At 42.0% G+C, this 17,320-nt stretch overlaps 3 protein-coding genes across 3 annotated transcripts in view; 2 read left to right on the plus strand and 1 right to left on the minus strand.

Moving 5' to 3' along the window:
- Positions 1-1,566: 1,566 nt before the first annotated feature.
- On the plus strand, positions 1,567-14,803 carry hoxa13a (homeobox A13a). Its single transcript, XM_058047828.1, has 3 exons — positions 1,567-1,714; positions 12,970-13,685; positions 13,972-14,803. Exons 2-3 carry the CDS (start codon positions 13,022-13,024, stop codon positions 14,217-14,219), a joined length of 912 nt encoding a protein of 303 aa, XP_057903811.1. The 5' UTR covers positions 1,567-1,714; positions 12,970-13,021; the 3' UTR covers positions 14,220-14,803.
- The window catches only part of hoxa11a (homeobox A11a), a 29,429-nt gene continuing 13,675 nt past the window's right edge, over positions 1,567-17,320 (plus strand). Inside the window, exon 1 of the mRNA XM_058047830.1 lies at positions 1,567-1,714. The gene's annotated coding sequence lies outside the window, so the exon portion shown is untranslated. The remainder of the gene's footprint in view (positions 1,715-17,320) is intronic.
- On the minus strand, positions 4,949-6,728 carry evx1 (even-skipped homeobox 1). Its single transcript, XM_058047824.1, has 3 exons — positions 6,422-6,728; positions 5,696-5,931; positions 4,949-5,479 (listed from the first exon to the last, which is right to left on the minus strand). Exons 1-3 carry the CDS (start codon positions 6,726-6,728, stop codon positions 4,949-4,951), a joined length of 1,074 nt encoding a protein of 357 aa, XP_057903807.1.

Genomic DNA, 17,320 nt, shown 5'->3' on the forward strand with positions numbered 1-17,320 from the left:
TGCAGAACAACCACCGGGACAAGAAGATGTTGTTGAGGACATTACAGTTCAATAATGTGAATGTGTGGAATGAGTGAAGTCCTGCAGCATTCACTGTGGGAGCGGAACTGGAGGAGCCTGTATGGCTATAAGCAATGTTTTAATATTTTTACCTGTCATAACTGTAGTTAACTAATGTTAATAGGCAAAATAAAACATAAATAAAATAAAACGTGAATGACAAAGGTGGTGTATAATGAGGTGTTGTATTACATTTTGTACCGTTCTTATGTGTATAATGAAGTGTACAAATACTATGATAACTTCTTTGCTTCTTACCCATCTTTGGAATAATTAAACTGGTTGATCTGAGATTTAAAATTTGTGTGGAAAAAACACAAGGGAGTTTTACTTTAGCTCTAAATTCCCATTCATTCTTTTAAGACATAGTACGCTTGCATTCATCCTTTAATGGATCCATTAAATGGATCTCATTTTAGCTGTTACTTCTACAGAATCTTCACCATGTATGCAGGAATTGGGGGAAAATGTGGATGTTAGAGCAGGCTCATGCAGGGGGACACCCTTGTTCCCCAGGACGGGGCCAGGAGGCTGCTGACAGTCACAGGACAAGGGGCTTAATGAGGATACATCACTGCGGCAGCGAGTACACCTCACACCACCAAGTACCCACAGCAGAGTGTATACATACACCTGCATTTTAAAAGGACAATGAATGGACTTGGTTGACCCATGACCCCATGTGTTATATGACCATCCTGACTGGAAAGAGCTTCCCCCAAGTCGAGGTGAACACCAGAATGCTGCATTAACGTATGTCCATTGTGGGAACTGCAAGGCACATTTTTGGACTAAAAATGGGTCGATGAAATAAAATCAAGTCTTATGAAACAAAATGCTTATTAAATCATTTTTCTAACAATATTGCAACATGTAATGGGTCATTGTTATCATAACTATAACAAACGTGTATTGCATTTGAATGAACCTAAACATATCACTGAACATATTCAGTTGTTGAGACTTGTGTTGCATTCAGGTTCACCCAGGTTGTAAATTACTGTACTCATCATGCATAATGTTTTGAACAAACCATTACCATTTACCAATGTCGATTTAATTAAGTAACATGAGGAGACAAAACAGTAGCTCATATTCACAAAACAGTTCAGCTTATGAAAAAACAATTACTTGCAGCAAGGTGCTGAGACCAAACCCAAGCAAATGGACCTGCACCTGTTTAAAAAGTCCAGGAAGAAACCAATACTTAACAAGGACAGGGGGAATATTTCCCTCTGACATAAATGTACTGTTTTTTATGCCACTCAAGCTAAAAATGTGATGATATTCCTTTTACATTATCGTTGTAGAATATCATACCACCTGCTGTATATGTGTGTTACAGGGGAAAGTTGTATTTATCGTATGCTGTGCAGTGGTATACACCCCTGTCTAAGTGGTATGATCCAGGTATGTTTGGCGGGAAGTATAAAAACCGTAAGAACCCAGTTATTTGGTTTGCTGCTTATCTGTCAAAATGTCCATGTCGGATTATACTTTTTGCATTGAATTCAACCATTTTTCATTCGACAATTTTGCTACGAAATGTTTCGGTGGAATTAATTTTTTAACTGAAGTTGTTTGCCAATGGATACAAGAAGATTACATTTTGATGGATTATTACTACTACTGAACCCGGAAACGACTACGTAAGGTAAGGTTCGACGTCATTTGAATGCCTAATTGAGTGTTTATTCGAACAAAGCATACAAATGAAAGAACAGTAGTCTATTCATGTTGTCGAAATGTGTTTTCGAGCTTATAAATGCGTTGTTGGTTGTTTGTGAGTTTTGGCTCCAAGTAGGCCTCGACCATATTTGTTTGGTGTGCGGCCTCTAACTGCCTGCACTGTTTGCCTTTTGAAAAACAGCGTTATCATTGTGGTTTTGGTGCTGATTTTTTACGCTTTTACACTTGAATTTATATATATGTATACGTTTGTGCTTTATGTAACATATGCCCCATAAATAATGTTGATAAAGACGCCACTTAGAATGACTTTCTCCCCCCCCCCTCCATTCCCTTCACCCATTGATTTAACGTGACCTGCGCTTCCAAATGATATTGGATGCCTATTTAAACAGATGAAGGACTAAATTGTCTAGCTTGTATGCGCATTAATCTCCCATTCATCATCATTATGGCGTGATTGGGCCGTGCACGCCTTCGCCAGCCCTTTGCGTTGTACGACTAGGGCCTGTAAATTAGGATGTAAGCCAATTTAAAGTGTGTGTGTGTGTGTTGGTTTTGGACATCTGCACTGCACCGCCCCTATCCAAATGCTTTGTGCAATATAGTGGAAGCAGGGGAGCCATGAGCAAATTGTCTTTATAATAGGACTTGCTAAAGCTGATGTGATTGCTCTCTATATGTGCACCCCATCGTATGTTTCAGTGCAATGTTTCTGCAGTCGCATGTCATTGTTGCAAAGGCTGCATGCGTTAACGGCTTGCAATGTGCTCCACTTTATCATTCTGCTGGAATCTTAAACCGACCTAATATCGTCTATTTTTATTTATATTATGCTGTAAAGTATGACGTGTATCCCTATATCATGCTTAAATAAAACAGCATTGATTGTTTGCATAAATCTCCAACGACCCGCGCGTCTTAAACGGTGTATTATTCCAAACATATGCATTTTAATCAGCGTGGTCACACTTACAAGAACTGCAGTTAATAAGGCCATCAATCAAGATGGAAGGTGGGAGGGGTGCGGACCGATGGTGGTGCTGCCTGGAGTGGGGGTGGGGGGGGTGGCGGAGCTATACACGCATGGCTGCAGAACTGTCTGATTAGGACGCATCAGGAGTACGCAGACTTTTTTTGCATGTAGCGTAAAGTGTCATTTGTGTGCATAGAGGTTGAGATTCTGCAATATGCACTGGCCTCTTCGTTAGGGGCGCGCGGACATTGGTAATGAACTGGCGGCCCGCGGGCCAAGTGCGCCACTGCACAGCTTTTCATTAGGCCCGCCAAATATTACCCAAATAAAAGATGTTCGTTCATCAGGCATCACAATGGGGAAGCTATTGGACTCATTCAAAGACTCATTCAAATTCAACTTTTATCAGCAGCCGGACAACAAAAAATGCATGTATCAAAATTGCAGAAAAGGCTTTTTAAGATGAAACATCAAAACTTTCACTCAGTCCATCCCATGGCTTTTGATACACCAGAAATGAAAAAACGCCGAATGGCAACGACAAGCAAAGCTGGATTAGCTTTTCTGGAGTGGTGGACTCTTTCAGACATTCCTTTTTTTTTTTTTAGAAAAGTCTGCAGCTTATGTTGCTTTTTAACATTATTTGTAGTATTTTAAGTACACGTCTTTGATTGTTTTGAATTATTGTTTTTTTTACACTTTGAGATTCGATGAAGAGTGCACTACAATTAAAATATATAAGTACTAGTGGTAGTAAACAACTAGCTTCCCATATTCTTGCAAAAAATTATACTTTCACCATGCAGAGATGATGGACTGCATGCTGTCCATTGTTTATTTCGCTTCAAATACGGACTTGATGCAACTTATTTTTTCATTAATGTACCTTTATTTTTACTTTAACTTGTGTAATGTTTGAAAGTCATATTTTACATCAAAATGTGGTTACTCAAGTCAATTATATATAGGGACATGCTGTCCCTCTTCGTTGTGTTTGAATAGCTCTGATCTAAAGTCGGAATACATTTTTATAAACACTGTCTGTATTTATTATTATTTGTAGTTTAGACTAACATTCTCGGTGGACACGTTTTTGAATAAACCAAAAAATGTAAATGCGCCCCCCCCCCCCCCCAAAAAAAATGAGGATGTTTAAAGAAAACATTTTTACATGACGTCACTCATTGTCCAGCGCATTATGTAAATGTTATTTTATATTAATGTGCTATTTCTCAACAAATACACTCCATTTTAGCTGCTGTTGATTAGTGACGAAGCCCTCCTTGCACCATCGATCTCATTGCATCTCCAATATCTCCCAGCCAACTCATTCCGTCGTGTCTATTAAGCGGTTGCAATCGGGGGAGAAAAAATATGAGTGGCGTTAACGGAGCCCTGGGACCACTTAACTGTCACGGTCAATCTAGCGGCCCCCATCAGGTGATATGAGGGTGCATTCTGCTCCTGACATCGACCACTTGCCAAGAAAATTAGGGTTATTATTGGCAGAGGGAGATCTCATAGCTGAACCAACAATATCGCATCTGAGGAAAATAATCTTTAAAAAGGAAAAAAAACTGTTTTGCTTCACTTTTGAGTTTATTGCAAACTAGACCCCATCCTGATAACATAAAAACAAATACAAAGACATAAATATACATTAAAGTGGTGCAACAAAATCATTCATGTGCTCTTGTAAAGTTGAGGGAGAAACCACCAAATATCAATATTCTTATTTTCTAATATTTGATTGTCCTCTCTCTATCATTGTATCTTCCTCCCTGCATTCTCCTTTGTAATCCGCTCCCCTGGCGCCTTGTTACCTTGTGGCAGCAACCATCCGCTTGCTGGTTTCATCATTAATTCCACACTCAGAATTCACCAGCTCCTACATATACATCACGCTGTAATTTCATATGTGGAGATCCGCCTATAATGAGACGGCTCCAGCTCGGTTAACAAATCCTTCTTGTTGGAATGAGACTGTGGGAGCATCATTCTCATATAACTAACACTGTGTGGGGGGTGTTGGCGTGTGGGGACCGGATAACCTAAAAAATATAATTGGGGATAGAAATATTTAAGTAGGGCACTAGAAATCAGATTTTTAAATTATTATTAATCATAAATGTGTTGTTGTAATTACGTAATCATTGTGCTAATGTCCCAGTTGAAGACCCCCCTCATTCTTCATGCTCATCGTGGATTAGGTTAGTTTAGATTTTATCTGGTGAGAGGCACCTCCTCCCTCTGGTCCACTGTCACGGGAGAAGATTTGCTGAGCACGGAAGGCGTGAAAGTGACAAAAGCATCAGTCCTGCTGCTTGGGGCGCAGGTGAAGTCCGAGGCCGGGGCCCTGGATGAGAGACCGTTGGATGGAGCTGAGTGACAGGCCAAGCAAGAGCACGGACTTCCCCCTGGACCGAGCCCATGAGCCGGACTCTGGTACAAGGATGGGTGCCTGAAGGCGCATAGGAGTTCCGGTCTCTGGTAGGGGTGAGGCAGCATCCGGAAACTGTCTAAGGAGCGCAAAGGGTTGGGGAAAGGGGATGCAGGGGTGGGAGTGGAGCCGGCTCCCACCCCCAGGTGGGAGTAGTAGGGCAGCGGCAGGTGAGATGGGAAGGGGTAAGGCAGGTTCCCCGTGGCCGCAGCGTGGCTCATCATGTAGGTGTAGAAGGCTGGGTCGGCCGGGTGGGGCCACGTCATGGCCAGCCGTTGGCGTTTGTCCTTCATCCTGCGGTTCTGGAACCACACCTGGAGCCGGAGACAGAGAAGGTCAAATATTAACCACAATATAACAGGCTCACTTCAACTGACAATAATTGTTGTGACTTTTGCATGAATTTGTTTTTATTTTTTGCGTTTGATGCTCAAGATTCAACCCCTCAGCTGAAATAGATTTTGTTCGTATTTTTAAGCCCAGTCCCCAAATAATATACGTACAAATAAACTGTCCCTGATTCCCCCCACCTTTATGGTCGTCTCCGGTAGATTCAAGGCTGCCGCCAGCTCGCACCTCCGTGGCCTGGACACGTAGTTCTCCCGGTAGAATTCCTTCTCCAGCCGTGCGATTTGCTCCCGGGTGAAAGCGGTCCGGTACCGCCGAATCTGATCCGCCGAGTAGGACAAAGAGCCTTGGCCTGGCACGGCCTTACCTGGGTCCGAACCAGAGTCACTTGGGAGACCAGGTGAATCTCCATTTCGACCTGTGGACCAAAATACAGAATTAAATGTCACGTGAACACAAAGCGTTTAATTTCACCAATGTATAGCACCAATAGGTGTCTTCACATTTGTCTTTATTCTTCAATATTAAAATGTCTCATGGCATGCAGTAGCGAATTTTTACATCTTAGATACTTTAAGATTGCATTATTATTAATTTTGAATGTTGAATGAATGAATGTTGACATTTTTAGGATTCTTCTTGATCAATACATTCTCCAGTTGAGTTACTGATAAAATGTATGAATCTGAATATCTTACATGTGACAGGTGTTGTTTGCACCCAGACGTCAGACATTGTAATTTTTACCAATTGTTTCTGCAGTCTTACCGCTGAATTGATAGAAAAACAGTGCAGCATATTGCAGCTATTTTATCATGCTTTTTATCATATTTTGCAATTCTCTCATTGCACACTTTGCATTCTGTCAATATAATAGCGTGATCCAAACCACTGTAAAGACTCTATACCTTTAGCTGAAGGGTAGTCCATGCTTTCAGGGGTGCAGCTCACGTCGATTTCCTCGTAGAAGTCAGACTCTGTGTCCGAGCTGCTGGCGTCTTTGAGGGGGGGATCCCTCCGGTGCCTGTCTCCCATATCCGTGCACATACTCCTCCGGGCGATTTCCTCTATCACAGCATCCGTCCTCGCGTTTGGGAAGGGACTCAGACAGCTCCTTTGGTCCGGCTTCCTTTGCGACCCTTTGCCCGGGCTGCCCTCAGCCAAAGCCGGGGTGCTTTTGCGCGTCTGCATCACCATCTCCTCTCTGCTCTCCATGCCGAGTAAAGCCAAACAATGAGTCCCTGGTAAAGTGGAAGTCGTCCACAGAAGTGCACGGTAACAGTTTTTAGGGTTGTGGGGGCGAGTGTGATGGCGGGGTAGAGTCTGGAAGAGGCGGAGGAGGAGGAGGAGAGACTTGTGGAAAATGAGGGGAGGCAATCTAGTCTGACCCCAAGAAAGGAGTGTGGAGAGGGAGCTTTGGGAGGGTTCACCATTTACCCTCTCTCTCTCTTTCTCTCCCTCTCTCTCTCTCTCCCCCTCTCTCTCCCTCTCTCTCCCCCTCTCTCGCTCTTTCTCCCTCTCCCGACCTGTCAGTCTTAATAGGCCAGTCTGGAGAATGCCCCTCTATGACGTCACGCATTGATCGGTTGCATGTAAACCGAACAATGTATTTCGCTTTAAAATAACAATCCTTACTTTTTGTACCAATGTTGCGTCATTATATTTATTTGCTATTAATTGAACCGTAATTTCCCCCCTATAGTTTCCCCCCTTCTCTCATCTGTGTGTGCTAACCCCCCCACCCCCCCAACTACCTTAAGTGGAGTCAAGTAAAGTCCTTAAAGGTCAAGTCCTGAGGTCACTTTAGATAAGAGACGCTTTGACGTTGAAGTCTTTCAACGTTAAGAGCCCAGGCAGGAAGAAGCACCCCAGCAGAAAGAGTCCTGCTTTTCCAGTTTTCGTATGTCAGTGCAATAATGACTCTGCTTTGTATTTTCTACTACAACAAATTTGCGTCTTCTGATTTGATCTGTTACGCATTTGTAAAAGTAAAATGCTTGCATGTACCCAGAGTACAATGCAAGTACTTTAAAGAGCGCTAATTCTAGCCTGTTGCATAATAATGTTGGTTGTCTATGCCCCTTTTTAGTCTGAATTATAATATCATTTAATTCTAAGCATCTAGCTCAAATGGTGCGAGGAGCCGGTACGCTATCATGTATTTTTATTTTTTTATAATAAGCGAAAAGGCTCAAAAAACGTTATCAGTATTATTAGTCGTAGATTTTTCTTTCCACTGATGTAGCTATAATATATTACGGTGTCACTACTAAATACCTTCTCCAGGTTGCTCCATACTGTAATTAGTGACATGTAGCTTCAGGGCACCTGACATAAAAGAGCACCAATCCATTCCAAAATGTAACATGTTCCATGAGAGCAGATGCTATACATGCTATTTTCCAACCACTTCCTACTTGGGTCCTGATTGGTCATCTGCAGCTGTAGGGCATAAAGAGATTTGCATTGCGGCTACATGCGTGTATGCATAGAGGGAAGAGGGGAGGTTCAAACTGCAGCATCCTCTGCTGTCTTTGTGCGCCCTCGCCTGTCCAATGCAGGTAAAAGCCTCCCTTTCAAGCCTCCCTTCCCCCCCTCTGCCAGCCAGCCTGCTGAGAAGCCAGGGAAATTCCTTTGGCTTTCTCCCCCCAACTCTTTCATCCGGCCTGGAAAGGATGAAGGGGAAAAAAGAGGACACCTCTGCTTTTTTTTTTTTAGCTTTCTTCCTGCTGCTGGATTCTCACTCGCTGGAATAGTTTTTTTTTAGGTCAGCCCAACTGAAGGTGGATTCTCATTCACCCTGACAATGGTGGCAGAGAAAGTGTGCTATTGTGATGTTTCTCACTTTGGCAAATTCATATGACAACTTGTTGGCCACTAGTTATTGTTATTGTGTATACAGTAGCTGTGTGGCTTTTCTTTTCTCTTCTTCCGCAGTGTGTTGCGTCAAATCATTGTTAGTTGTGATATACTTAAGCAAAGTTTATAATGATAGCTGCGCTGTATCTTCCTGCATGTCAATATTTGGTGGCCTTATTTAGCTATATAATATCATCAAAATATTGACCAAATATTTAACGCAGCTTTTGGAAACTTTCTGAGAGTGTTCATCAAAACTTAATCGTATTAATGATGTATTACTCTTTACTAATTTTTGTCAATTGTTACTTTTTCCTTCCCAATTGAAAAAAAACCCGGAGAGGGGATATAAAATAAGCTCTGCTGTATCTTTTTCGGATGTGTTAAACGTGATATTCCTAGGTGTAACATTTGCAGTCTTAATGTTTTAAAGGTTGTATTTTGGACCTTACTCTTGTATTGGGGTGTGTTTACTTTGTATTTAGTTCTATTATACATTTGATGATCTGTCAGAGGTTATTTCCACTTTGAAATATGGTAAAGTTTCGCTTATGCAATGGTTCTTGGTCGAGAGGGCAGATTGGGATCTTGTGATCCTTCAGAGATAACACCTTCAGATGGTCTTGCGCAACCGCCTTGACCTTGCTGCTTTACAGTAGTGTCACTTATATTGTGTGTGTTTTAGATAGCGGGTAGGAGGACGGCAGGGGTTTGGAGACTTTGCTGACTGCGGGGCGAGATTCACTAATGCATGTTAGGAAGTGTTGGTCCATTCTTCATGGCAGATTAGCTCTGTTTTGCTAGCTTCTTCATTGTGGTGGCAGCTCAAGCGAGAGGGGGTGGGTGGCTAACGCACCCCCTCGCTTTTATTAGCCAACCAAACTTGAACTTGACATTGGAGTCTGCGCAGTGTGTCATCCAATCCACAGTTATTCTGTGCGCAGTAGGATTGCGCACATGGTTGCATTTTTGTCTTTTTTTCTTACTGAGGAGGAGCTGCGCCTTTCAGACAAGCTTCTGAACCTGGAAGGAAATAAAACGATTGTGGCCCCTCCCGTCTGTCTTGCTTCAGCTTGGCCTTGAAATGGATGACGCAGCTCTGGTAGAGGCTTAACTCGCTGACCTTGGAACCAAACTCGTCCCTGTCGTAACAGCTGGAAGCCTTTGGGCCGTCTCATCCCTGCAGCTCCATACCGTAACCTCCGTGCCGTTGGTAGACCTCCAACAAAAAAAAGGTGGGGGGGGGGGCGTCATAGGGTATACTGGGCACAACATCAGTTATGCAGTAGCAGGGGTAACACACCAGGTGCAAAGCCCCACCGTTTCACAAGAGTCCAGCTTCTTCCGACTGGCATATTTTGAGAAAGGTGATATTTACAAGTCCCTCTGGTTGCAAACGTGTTTCTCATTTTAGAGCCAAGCCGCCATCCGTTGCCCCAGCAGACCTACTGTATCCTCCTCTTGTTTTAAACGGCACTTTGTATTAAGAACATGTCGGGATACTCCATGTTTAAGGAGTTTTAAGCAGTCTTGATAAAGGGCCGTGGATGGCTTGTAAGAAATTGAAGAAGAGAATAGCATATAAAACGCTGCTTCCTAAAATGGGTTATTTTATAGTAGCACTTGTATGAACACACATAGTCAACATATACACAGCATTGTATTTTAATAAATACACATCAAAAATATTTCAAGTTTTTTTTAGTAACACAAAGCGCATTTATGGCCTAATTTTGCGTTTGCCAATGTTTCCTTTTGTTTTACTATAGAAAAGCGTCCAATGGGAGCAAGCTGCACGCCGATTCCTTAATAAAAGTCTCCACGATTAACCAGCAACATTTTTCTCCCTGCTCTTTAAACAGAAAACTCATCTAAAAGCGCTCAACCCCAAAATTGACTCCAAATTAAATAGTGTATTTTTCATTATTATTTGGGCCTGTTTTGTATCTTTACAGTAGAACACTGTCAAAAATGTATTGTAAGATAACATCATTTAAAATTATGATTGACGTTACCGCTACAAAGAAATTCATATTTTAATATTGTGATTATATAGTCATCCCAAAATGCCCAACCATGTCCTACGTCACAGTATCTCTGGCCTCGGCAATCACGTATTTAGGCTAGACCCCTACTCGTTTGTTTTTTTTTTGTAAATTTAGAGTGCATTATTTCCAAGTATCTTCGCAGCGTGTATCCGTTTATTGTTATTATTTATTAACTTAGAGAAAAAATACACAGCGCATGTGTGTGCCCTGATTTTTCACACTATATTTTTGTATTATTGTTGATAGGTTGCACACAATATGGAGGTCATAAAGACATAGTGAATGTGTTTGTCATTTTATTACTATGTTGTATGCTATTACCGATTCTCCTGTACAATCATTGGTAGTACGGTTCCTAATGATTGTGCAACCCTGTGTAGATGAATGGAGGTCGCTACTGAAATCACTACTATTTACTAGTATACTAGTAGTACTAGTATATACTAGTATATATAGTATGTGTGTGTGTCCTTGTTATACACGTGTGTTAACGGTATTATGGGATGTCTACTCTCAGGACTTGCCACATGTGCTCTATTGTTGTGACAGCAGCATTTAAATCCATGGCTCCAACATGTAATGCTTATGAAAAACGCCATGTGCTATTCTGCTGTTTCCTCTCGATTTGCTTGAAAAATCCTGAAAAATGTTGGCGTCAGCAACACGTTAGGCCTTGCACTTCCTCCCGCCCTCTCTCATAAGTTGTTGATATTCATTTCCTCCAATCTCCTGGTACCGCCAAGACCCGTCCAATCCATGACACGTAGTCGCAAGCATTCATGTCAGGGGATGTTGCCAAATTAAGCATGGCAGAGCCATTGGAAGACTCCTAATTAATTCTTATAGTAATATCTTGTGCATATGAATTCAATGAAAATAGCTATTTTGCTCACTCACCTCCACACAAAAACGAGCTCATATTTTCATGTAGAATTTAAAAACGTATTATATCAATATGTTAAATATTTCCCTAAGTTAAAAAAAAGTAATATACTAATACAATGCAACCTTTTTCTAATCACAATTTTGTTAATATACAATTTGATTCAATTGTCATGTGAACCCAATTTATGATGTAGAAGTATTATTTTAAGAGGAAAACAAAGGTTAAGGCATTGAAATTGTTGTTTTAAAACTCATTCTGAGAGTAGTCCGACATGTTTTATTTCGGAATATTACCTACCCCGTCATTTGTTTAACTATAGTTTTCAATTCTATTCTTGCAGGAAATGTAGATGAGGACACCTATTTATGTTGGAGAAAAAAACAAAGCAAATCCGTGTACTTGGCATTATAACATTTGACATTTAAAGTTAAAGCACAATTTAAAACACAATGCAAAAAGTTAATGTTAGATTTTGAAAGTCAAGCAAATGAGCTCCCAAACTAGCATAGACGAAGAGGCATTGGTCGTAAAGAGACCAGACACACACATTCAAACGACGCGTTTCACCCCTTCCCTTCTCTCCAAACTTCCCACCATTTTCACACCTATTTGACAAAAACACCTCCAAAAATAAATTCGTGCATCTTTCCAATCCAGAGTATAGAAAAGCGCGCACCGCCCAAGCGACGCTGAAACGTTGAGACTATATTTGGTGAGAATGAGCTGGCTGGTGGAGAAAACAAAATGACAGTAAAAGTTAATGTCCTCCAATAGCTTTCATTGGGACAGGAATTCTCACCCTTCTTCCGCTCTTTTCAACCAGCTCAGACGGTCCCTTCAAAGCTTGAATGGCCCTCAGCCTGGACGGCGAGACAGCAACTTTCAACTTGACCTTGGCCTCCAGCCGCGTCCACCTCCCCTGCTCCCTCTCTTTGCTTAGCGTAAAACCTGCATTGGGTCACAATAGTCCTCCTAAAACACCAGTTGTCTCTGGTTTTCATGTCTGAGATCTCTATCCATCAGTCAGTCGTCCGTGTTAATTGAATGTCCACCAATGCATATGCAGATGTAGTCATAGTTTTAAAGCGACACGCATGCATAAAGTACATGTAAATATGGGTGTCATCCAACATGGATTCAAGGATATAAGCCTACTGTGTGTTTTGTAGCCCTCCCAGTGGGCACAATGTGGATGAATATCCTCGATATGATGCAGTAGCAGTAGCGGGGTGTCCAAGCTTGTTCCAACGATTGCTAAATACTGAAAAATCAAACGATGCTGAGATATTTTTATGTATTGGTACATTTTTTGTGTTTGTAGCAACAGTTCAGCTTTTTTTGCTACGTTACTAATTTTGTAAGGTGCCAAATATCCTGTACAAAGAGTCGCTGTTCACATAAGACCCCCTTCCCACCCTTTGGAAACCCCTGTATTATGTTTCTATATGTACAAAAGAACAAAATAAGATCGGCGATGTCTATGCAGTCACCTCACTTCTCCGCATTTCCCCCCCATTTAATTATTTCTAGTGTGGCTGTTTACCGTTCCGCCTTTGCATATGCAGTCACGTGTCTCCATGCCGACCAATGACAGCGCGGTTTTGCAGCTCTGTGGCGCGTCACGGCTTTACACTCTGGGAACCAGTATCGCTCTTTTTTTCAGTCTCTGGGCTTTTTCAAAAAGAGCCAGAAGCCTCAATGTTGGACGGCGTGCTATGACAACGTCACTGCTGCTCCGTCCTCGCTGCTGGCTCGACCCCTCGGTGATGTTCCTCTACGACAACGGCGGCGGTTCCGATGAAGTGAGCAAGAACATGGAGGGTTTCGCGGGTGGCAACTTTGCAGCCAGCCAGTGCAGGAATCTGATGGCTCACCCGGCCTCCCTGGCACCCAGCACGGCGTACCCTTCCAGCGACGTGCCCACATCAGGGGTGGGCGAGCCGGTGAAGCAGTGCAGTCCGTGTTCGGCCTCGCAGAATTCCTCCAGCGCCTCGTTGCCTTATGGCTATTTCGGTAGCGGCTATTACCCGTGCAGAATGGCGCACCACGGCGGTATCAAATCGTGCGGGGCTCAACCCCCCTCCGCGTATGGGGAGAAATATATGGACACGTCTGCCCCTGGGGACGACTTCACCTCGCGGGCAAAGGAATTCGCCTTTTACCCCACCTACCCGTCCGGTCCGTATCAACATGTGCCCAGTTACCTGGACGTCCCCGTAGTGCCTACAATCGGTGCGCCTTCCGAGGCCAGACATGAGCCCTTACTGCCGGTGGAGAGCTACCAGCCGTGGAGCCTGGCCCCCAGCGGGTGGAACAGTCAAGTTTACTGCGCCAAGGACCAGCCCCAGTCTGGGCACATGTGGAAGTCCTCCCTTCCAGGTAGGAAATCTTTCCACCAGCTTTTTTTTGTGTTGTGGTTATATCCGCTTGGAATGTTGTCAACCACCAGAAAGAAGATTATACTGCTTATGAGATGAGTTGAAATAATTGTAGCAGATATTAAGGATATAAGGCTACAACTATTATAATTGAAGCTATTTCCGTAGTGATGCATTTCACAATTTTTGCTAAAATGAGCACAATTCTAATTGACTTCATTCTCAGCCTATAACTGTGATTTACATGAGCGCTACCTCAAAACTCAACCTTCTCTCCGATGATGCAGACGCGGTGACCCACGTAGGGGGCGACTCCAGCTCGTACAGGCGTGGGAGGAAGAAGCGTGTCCCGTACACGAAGGTGCAGCTGAAGGAACTGGAGAGGGAATACGCCGCCAATAAATTTATCACCAAGGACAAAAGGAGAAGGATATCAGCCCAGACCAACCTGTCTGAACGACAGGTCACTATATGGTTTCAGAACAGACGCGTCAAGGAGAAGAAAATTGTCAACAAATTGAAACCCATCAGCTAGTCCCCCCCCTCAACACACACACACACATATTCATATACACGCACACACACAAACACTGGATTGTAATGGAACCGCAATATTTTATTTCCTGGACTTTTTGGAGGAAAACCAAATGCTGAACCCAACATCTCCCCCCTCAAAGATTGTCTGATGAGGAGTAATATAAAACATTAAACTGCAGGATTGCCCACTAAGGTGTGCGCCACCGAGCTTACACGTTTTTTTTTTATCTGAAACTTTAACGACAGTGATAAATGCAAGGATCCACAGGAAATAGCGGTATTTCGGATTTGGACCTTGGGAATGTTAAATATTAATCTCCCCTACGGCTTTTGTTTTCCTTTTTTCATACTCGTTATAGCTTGTAGTGCATGTCTTGTCATTCATATCCATGTTCATGGTGCAATTCTATAATGCTCAGATAATCTTCCTTTATGTCGTGCTTGGCATTTAATAATGTGTGACTTTTCATGTGTTTGTATATAGTCTATTCCAGCATGATTTTAAAGCTAATTGTGTGTCCGTCCCAATAAAATGTGGCTCTGGTTAAATATAGGCTATCCAGTATTGATTACAACTTATCTTTCCACGTGTACATATATATATAAATAACTTAACTGTTTGTCCTGATTTCTATTTTAAATGTTTGGATTAAATAGCATCATTTGAAATGCTTGTCAGCAACATCACTTTCAAAGTGAACGTGTCATTGGTGTTTTGGTTGGAGTTATTACTTCGTCTTGAAATGTATTGCTAGAACATAAATATTAGAAAATCGTCCATCTTTAAAAAAAATAGTAGTGTATTTAGTTCATATGTTTGTGATTGGTTGATGGAGACTAGAATGATTTGTGCTGAAATGTAGGCCAACACTGCCATCTAGTGACCACTTTGTGACTAACTCCAACATTCTCAACCGTTGATGGTCAATGGTGCGGCCTACATAATATATTTCTATCGTGTCATATCTGATTTTATTTTAGCCATTATATAGTACGTAACGTACTGTATATTATCATACACAAATATAATTTTTTTAGTAATAATAACTATAGTAAGTAAACGTGATGTTTCTCAGTCGTTGACAATGCAAAAATGCATGCAGTGACTGCGGACATTAAAAGAAAAATCTAATTTTCCCTTGACTTAAATACACAAGTCTAATTATTGTCAAAATACGTGATATTGGTATATTTTTAAGCAACAATTTGTAAGCACTGATGTGCATACATTTATACACGTGTTATACTTCCAGGCAACGGTATTTTGTGTGTATTTACAGGGAAATATTATGCAAACAAATTGTTTGGTTGTCCAGGATGTTGAATATTTCACACGGTAAAATGTAATATAGTTATTTTTACAGGACATTGTCCTGCACGGTGCAGCTTTACCGCGCGTAAAGCTATACTAATTATTCATATTGTTGATGGTTATGCAAGGATTGTATGTTTTTATTAAATTATAATTTCAAAAAAATATATAAAGGTCCAGTTTATGTTTTTTTGCAATGTATTGCAAAGTCGACTGTATATTTTTAATTTGTCATTTAGTTTAATATTTAAAAACAATGGTATCGGCCCACGCCAGTTTGACGCCACGAAATCGAGATAGCGATCTAAGGGAATGTATTTTGTCCATTCAGAAGTGACTAAGTGTAATTAGAAGAGCAGCTCATCACGCATGTTTGCTTTGGCTTCATTCATCAGTGAGTCATCCTCACTGGCAGCCAAATGACGCTCCATGACAGGCTAACTAAATTTGTTGAAAACTATATCGCGTTTGAGGCAGGCGGTACTGCGTGTGCTAACCTGAATTGTGCACACACGTCTTAGTTATTTGGAATTAGTACCTTAGGATGCTGCAGTCCATTGAGAATGAAAATATAGTCATTTTTGTCCTCAATAATGTGGTTGTTTTAGGGTTTCCTTTCAGCCTAAAAACTGTCTAAAAACCAGGCTAGTCTATTTTGTTTTGGAGTATCATGTCTCAGTCAATATTGTTCAACGAGAAATTTGCTTTACTTGTAAAAAGTAAATCAATAATACATTCGTGCCACTACATTGTACACTACTAGCTCGTGCTTATCACTTGAGGCACGAGGGACCCACGAGACGTTGCGTCGGCGTGCCCGGCGCTGTCACGTTGTGACGTCAACAACACTATGCGCGCTCGTGGTGCATTCTTTTATGGTGTGACATGCGCAGAAAGAGCACTGCGGAAGCTTCACTCGGGTTTTAGCTGCCGTGACGAAAGGTTGGAAGTCTATTGGTCGCAAAGGAGCACAGTGCATTCTGGTTGGCTGACTTGAGGATCAAAACACATTAAGTCCCTCCCCCTTAGCTGAAATTGAACATGGCGACGAGCACTAAGCTCCGCCTGCCGCCTGAGCATGTGAGGCGTTCATGAATGGGACCGCCCATTGAGGATTGCTGGCTCGTGGTGCAGAAATATCCCCGAGATGCCCAAATCTAACGTCACACATTAAAGCAGTGACCAATGAGAATTGAAATACGAAAGAATACATCCATCTGTATTGCTAGCACTAGCATTGAATTACCATTCAACTTGGTGTGAAGTCATTTTGTAAAATGAATGAAACCATGAGATTTTTCAGCATATGAACGTGTGTGTACCTTTAATGCATTTTTTACATTACCTGCTTGAACCTGAGCTCTTTCCAACCCCTTAGACGCCATTTGACTTGAGCTGCACACAAAAATGGACTTCTGCTGCCTCCCTAAGGACAAAGAGGGAATTGCAGAGCTTGGCTTGACCTTGCTTTTACGCACAAGTCACCAGTACTTCCATGCGTCATTTAACTTAAATGCAAATAGACGGTGAACATTAGCTAAGTATCTTTAAATATATATATATATATGTTTCTCTACTAAATCTGCAAGTGAACCTTTAGAAGCTGTGACTCGATCTTAATGTGTTTTCACCATTCTAATTAGATGACTTTTATATCTAGTTAATTTTAACCTCATGTAGTTTTTAAAGGGGGTGGCGTGGTGCTTAATCGGTGCAGTGACCTCATAGCATCCCGGTAAGTCAGTCAGCTGCCTCTAACTCAGATGTGCTGGGACCCAGACGAGGCC

This window comes from Doryrhamphus excisus, chromosome 14 (assembly GCF_030265055.1).
Source record: "Doryrhamphus excisus isolate RoL2022-K1 chromosome 14, RoL_Dexc_1.0, whole genome shotgun sequence".
NCBI classification, from domain to species: Eukaryota; Metazoa; Chordata; class Actinopteri; order Syngnathiformes; family Syngnathidae; genus Doryrhamphus; species Doryrhamphus excisus.

Excerpts from the sequence above, each read along its gene's own strand:
- evx1 (XM_058047824.1), bottom strand. The coding sequence starts at position 6,728 with ATGGAGAGCAGAGAGGAGATGGTGATGCAGACGCGCAAAAGCACCCCG. Across the intron at positions 5,932-6,421 it reads GGACTACCCTTCAGCTAAAG|GTCGAAATGGAGATTCACCT; the intron begins GTATAGAGTCTT and ends TTTGGTCCACAG. Across the intron at positions 5,480-5,695 it reads TACCGGAGACGACCATAAAG|GTGTGGTTCCAGAACCGCAG; the intron begins GTGGGGGGAATC and ends CTCCGGCTCCAG.
- hoxa13a (XM_058047828.1), top strand. The coding sequence starts at position 13,022 with ATGACAACGTCACTGCTGCTCCGTCCTCGCTGCTGGCTCGACCCCTCG. Across the intron at positions 13,686-13,971 it reads GTGGAAGTCCTCCCTTCCAG|ACGCGGTGACCCACGTAGGG; the intron begins GTAGGAAATCTT and ends CCGATGATGCAG.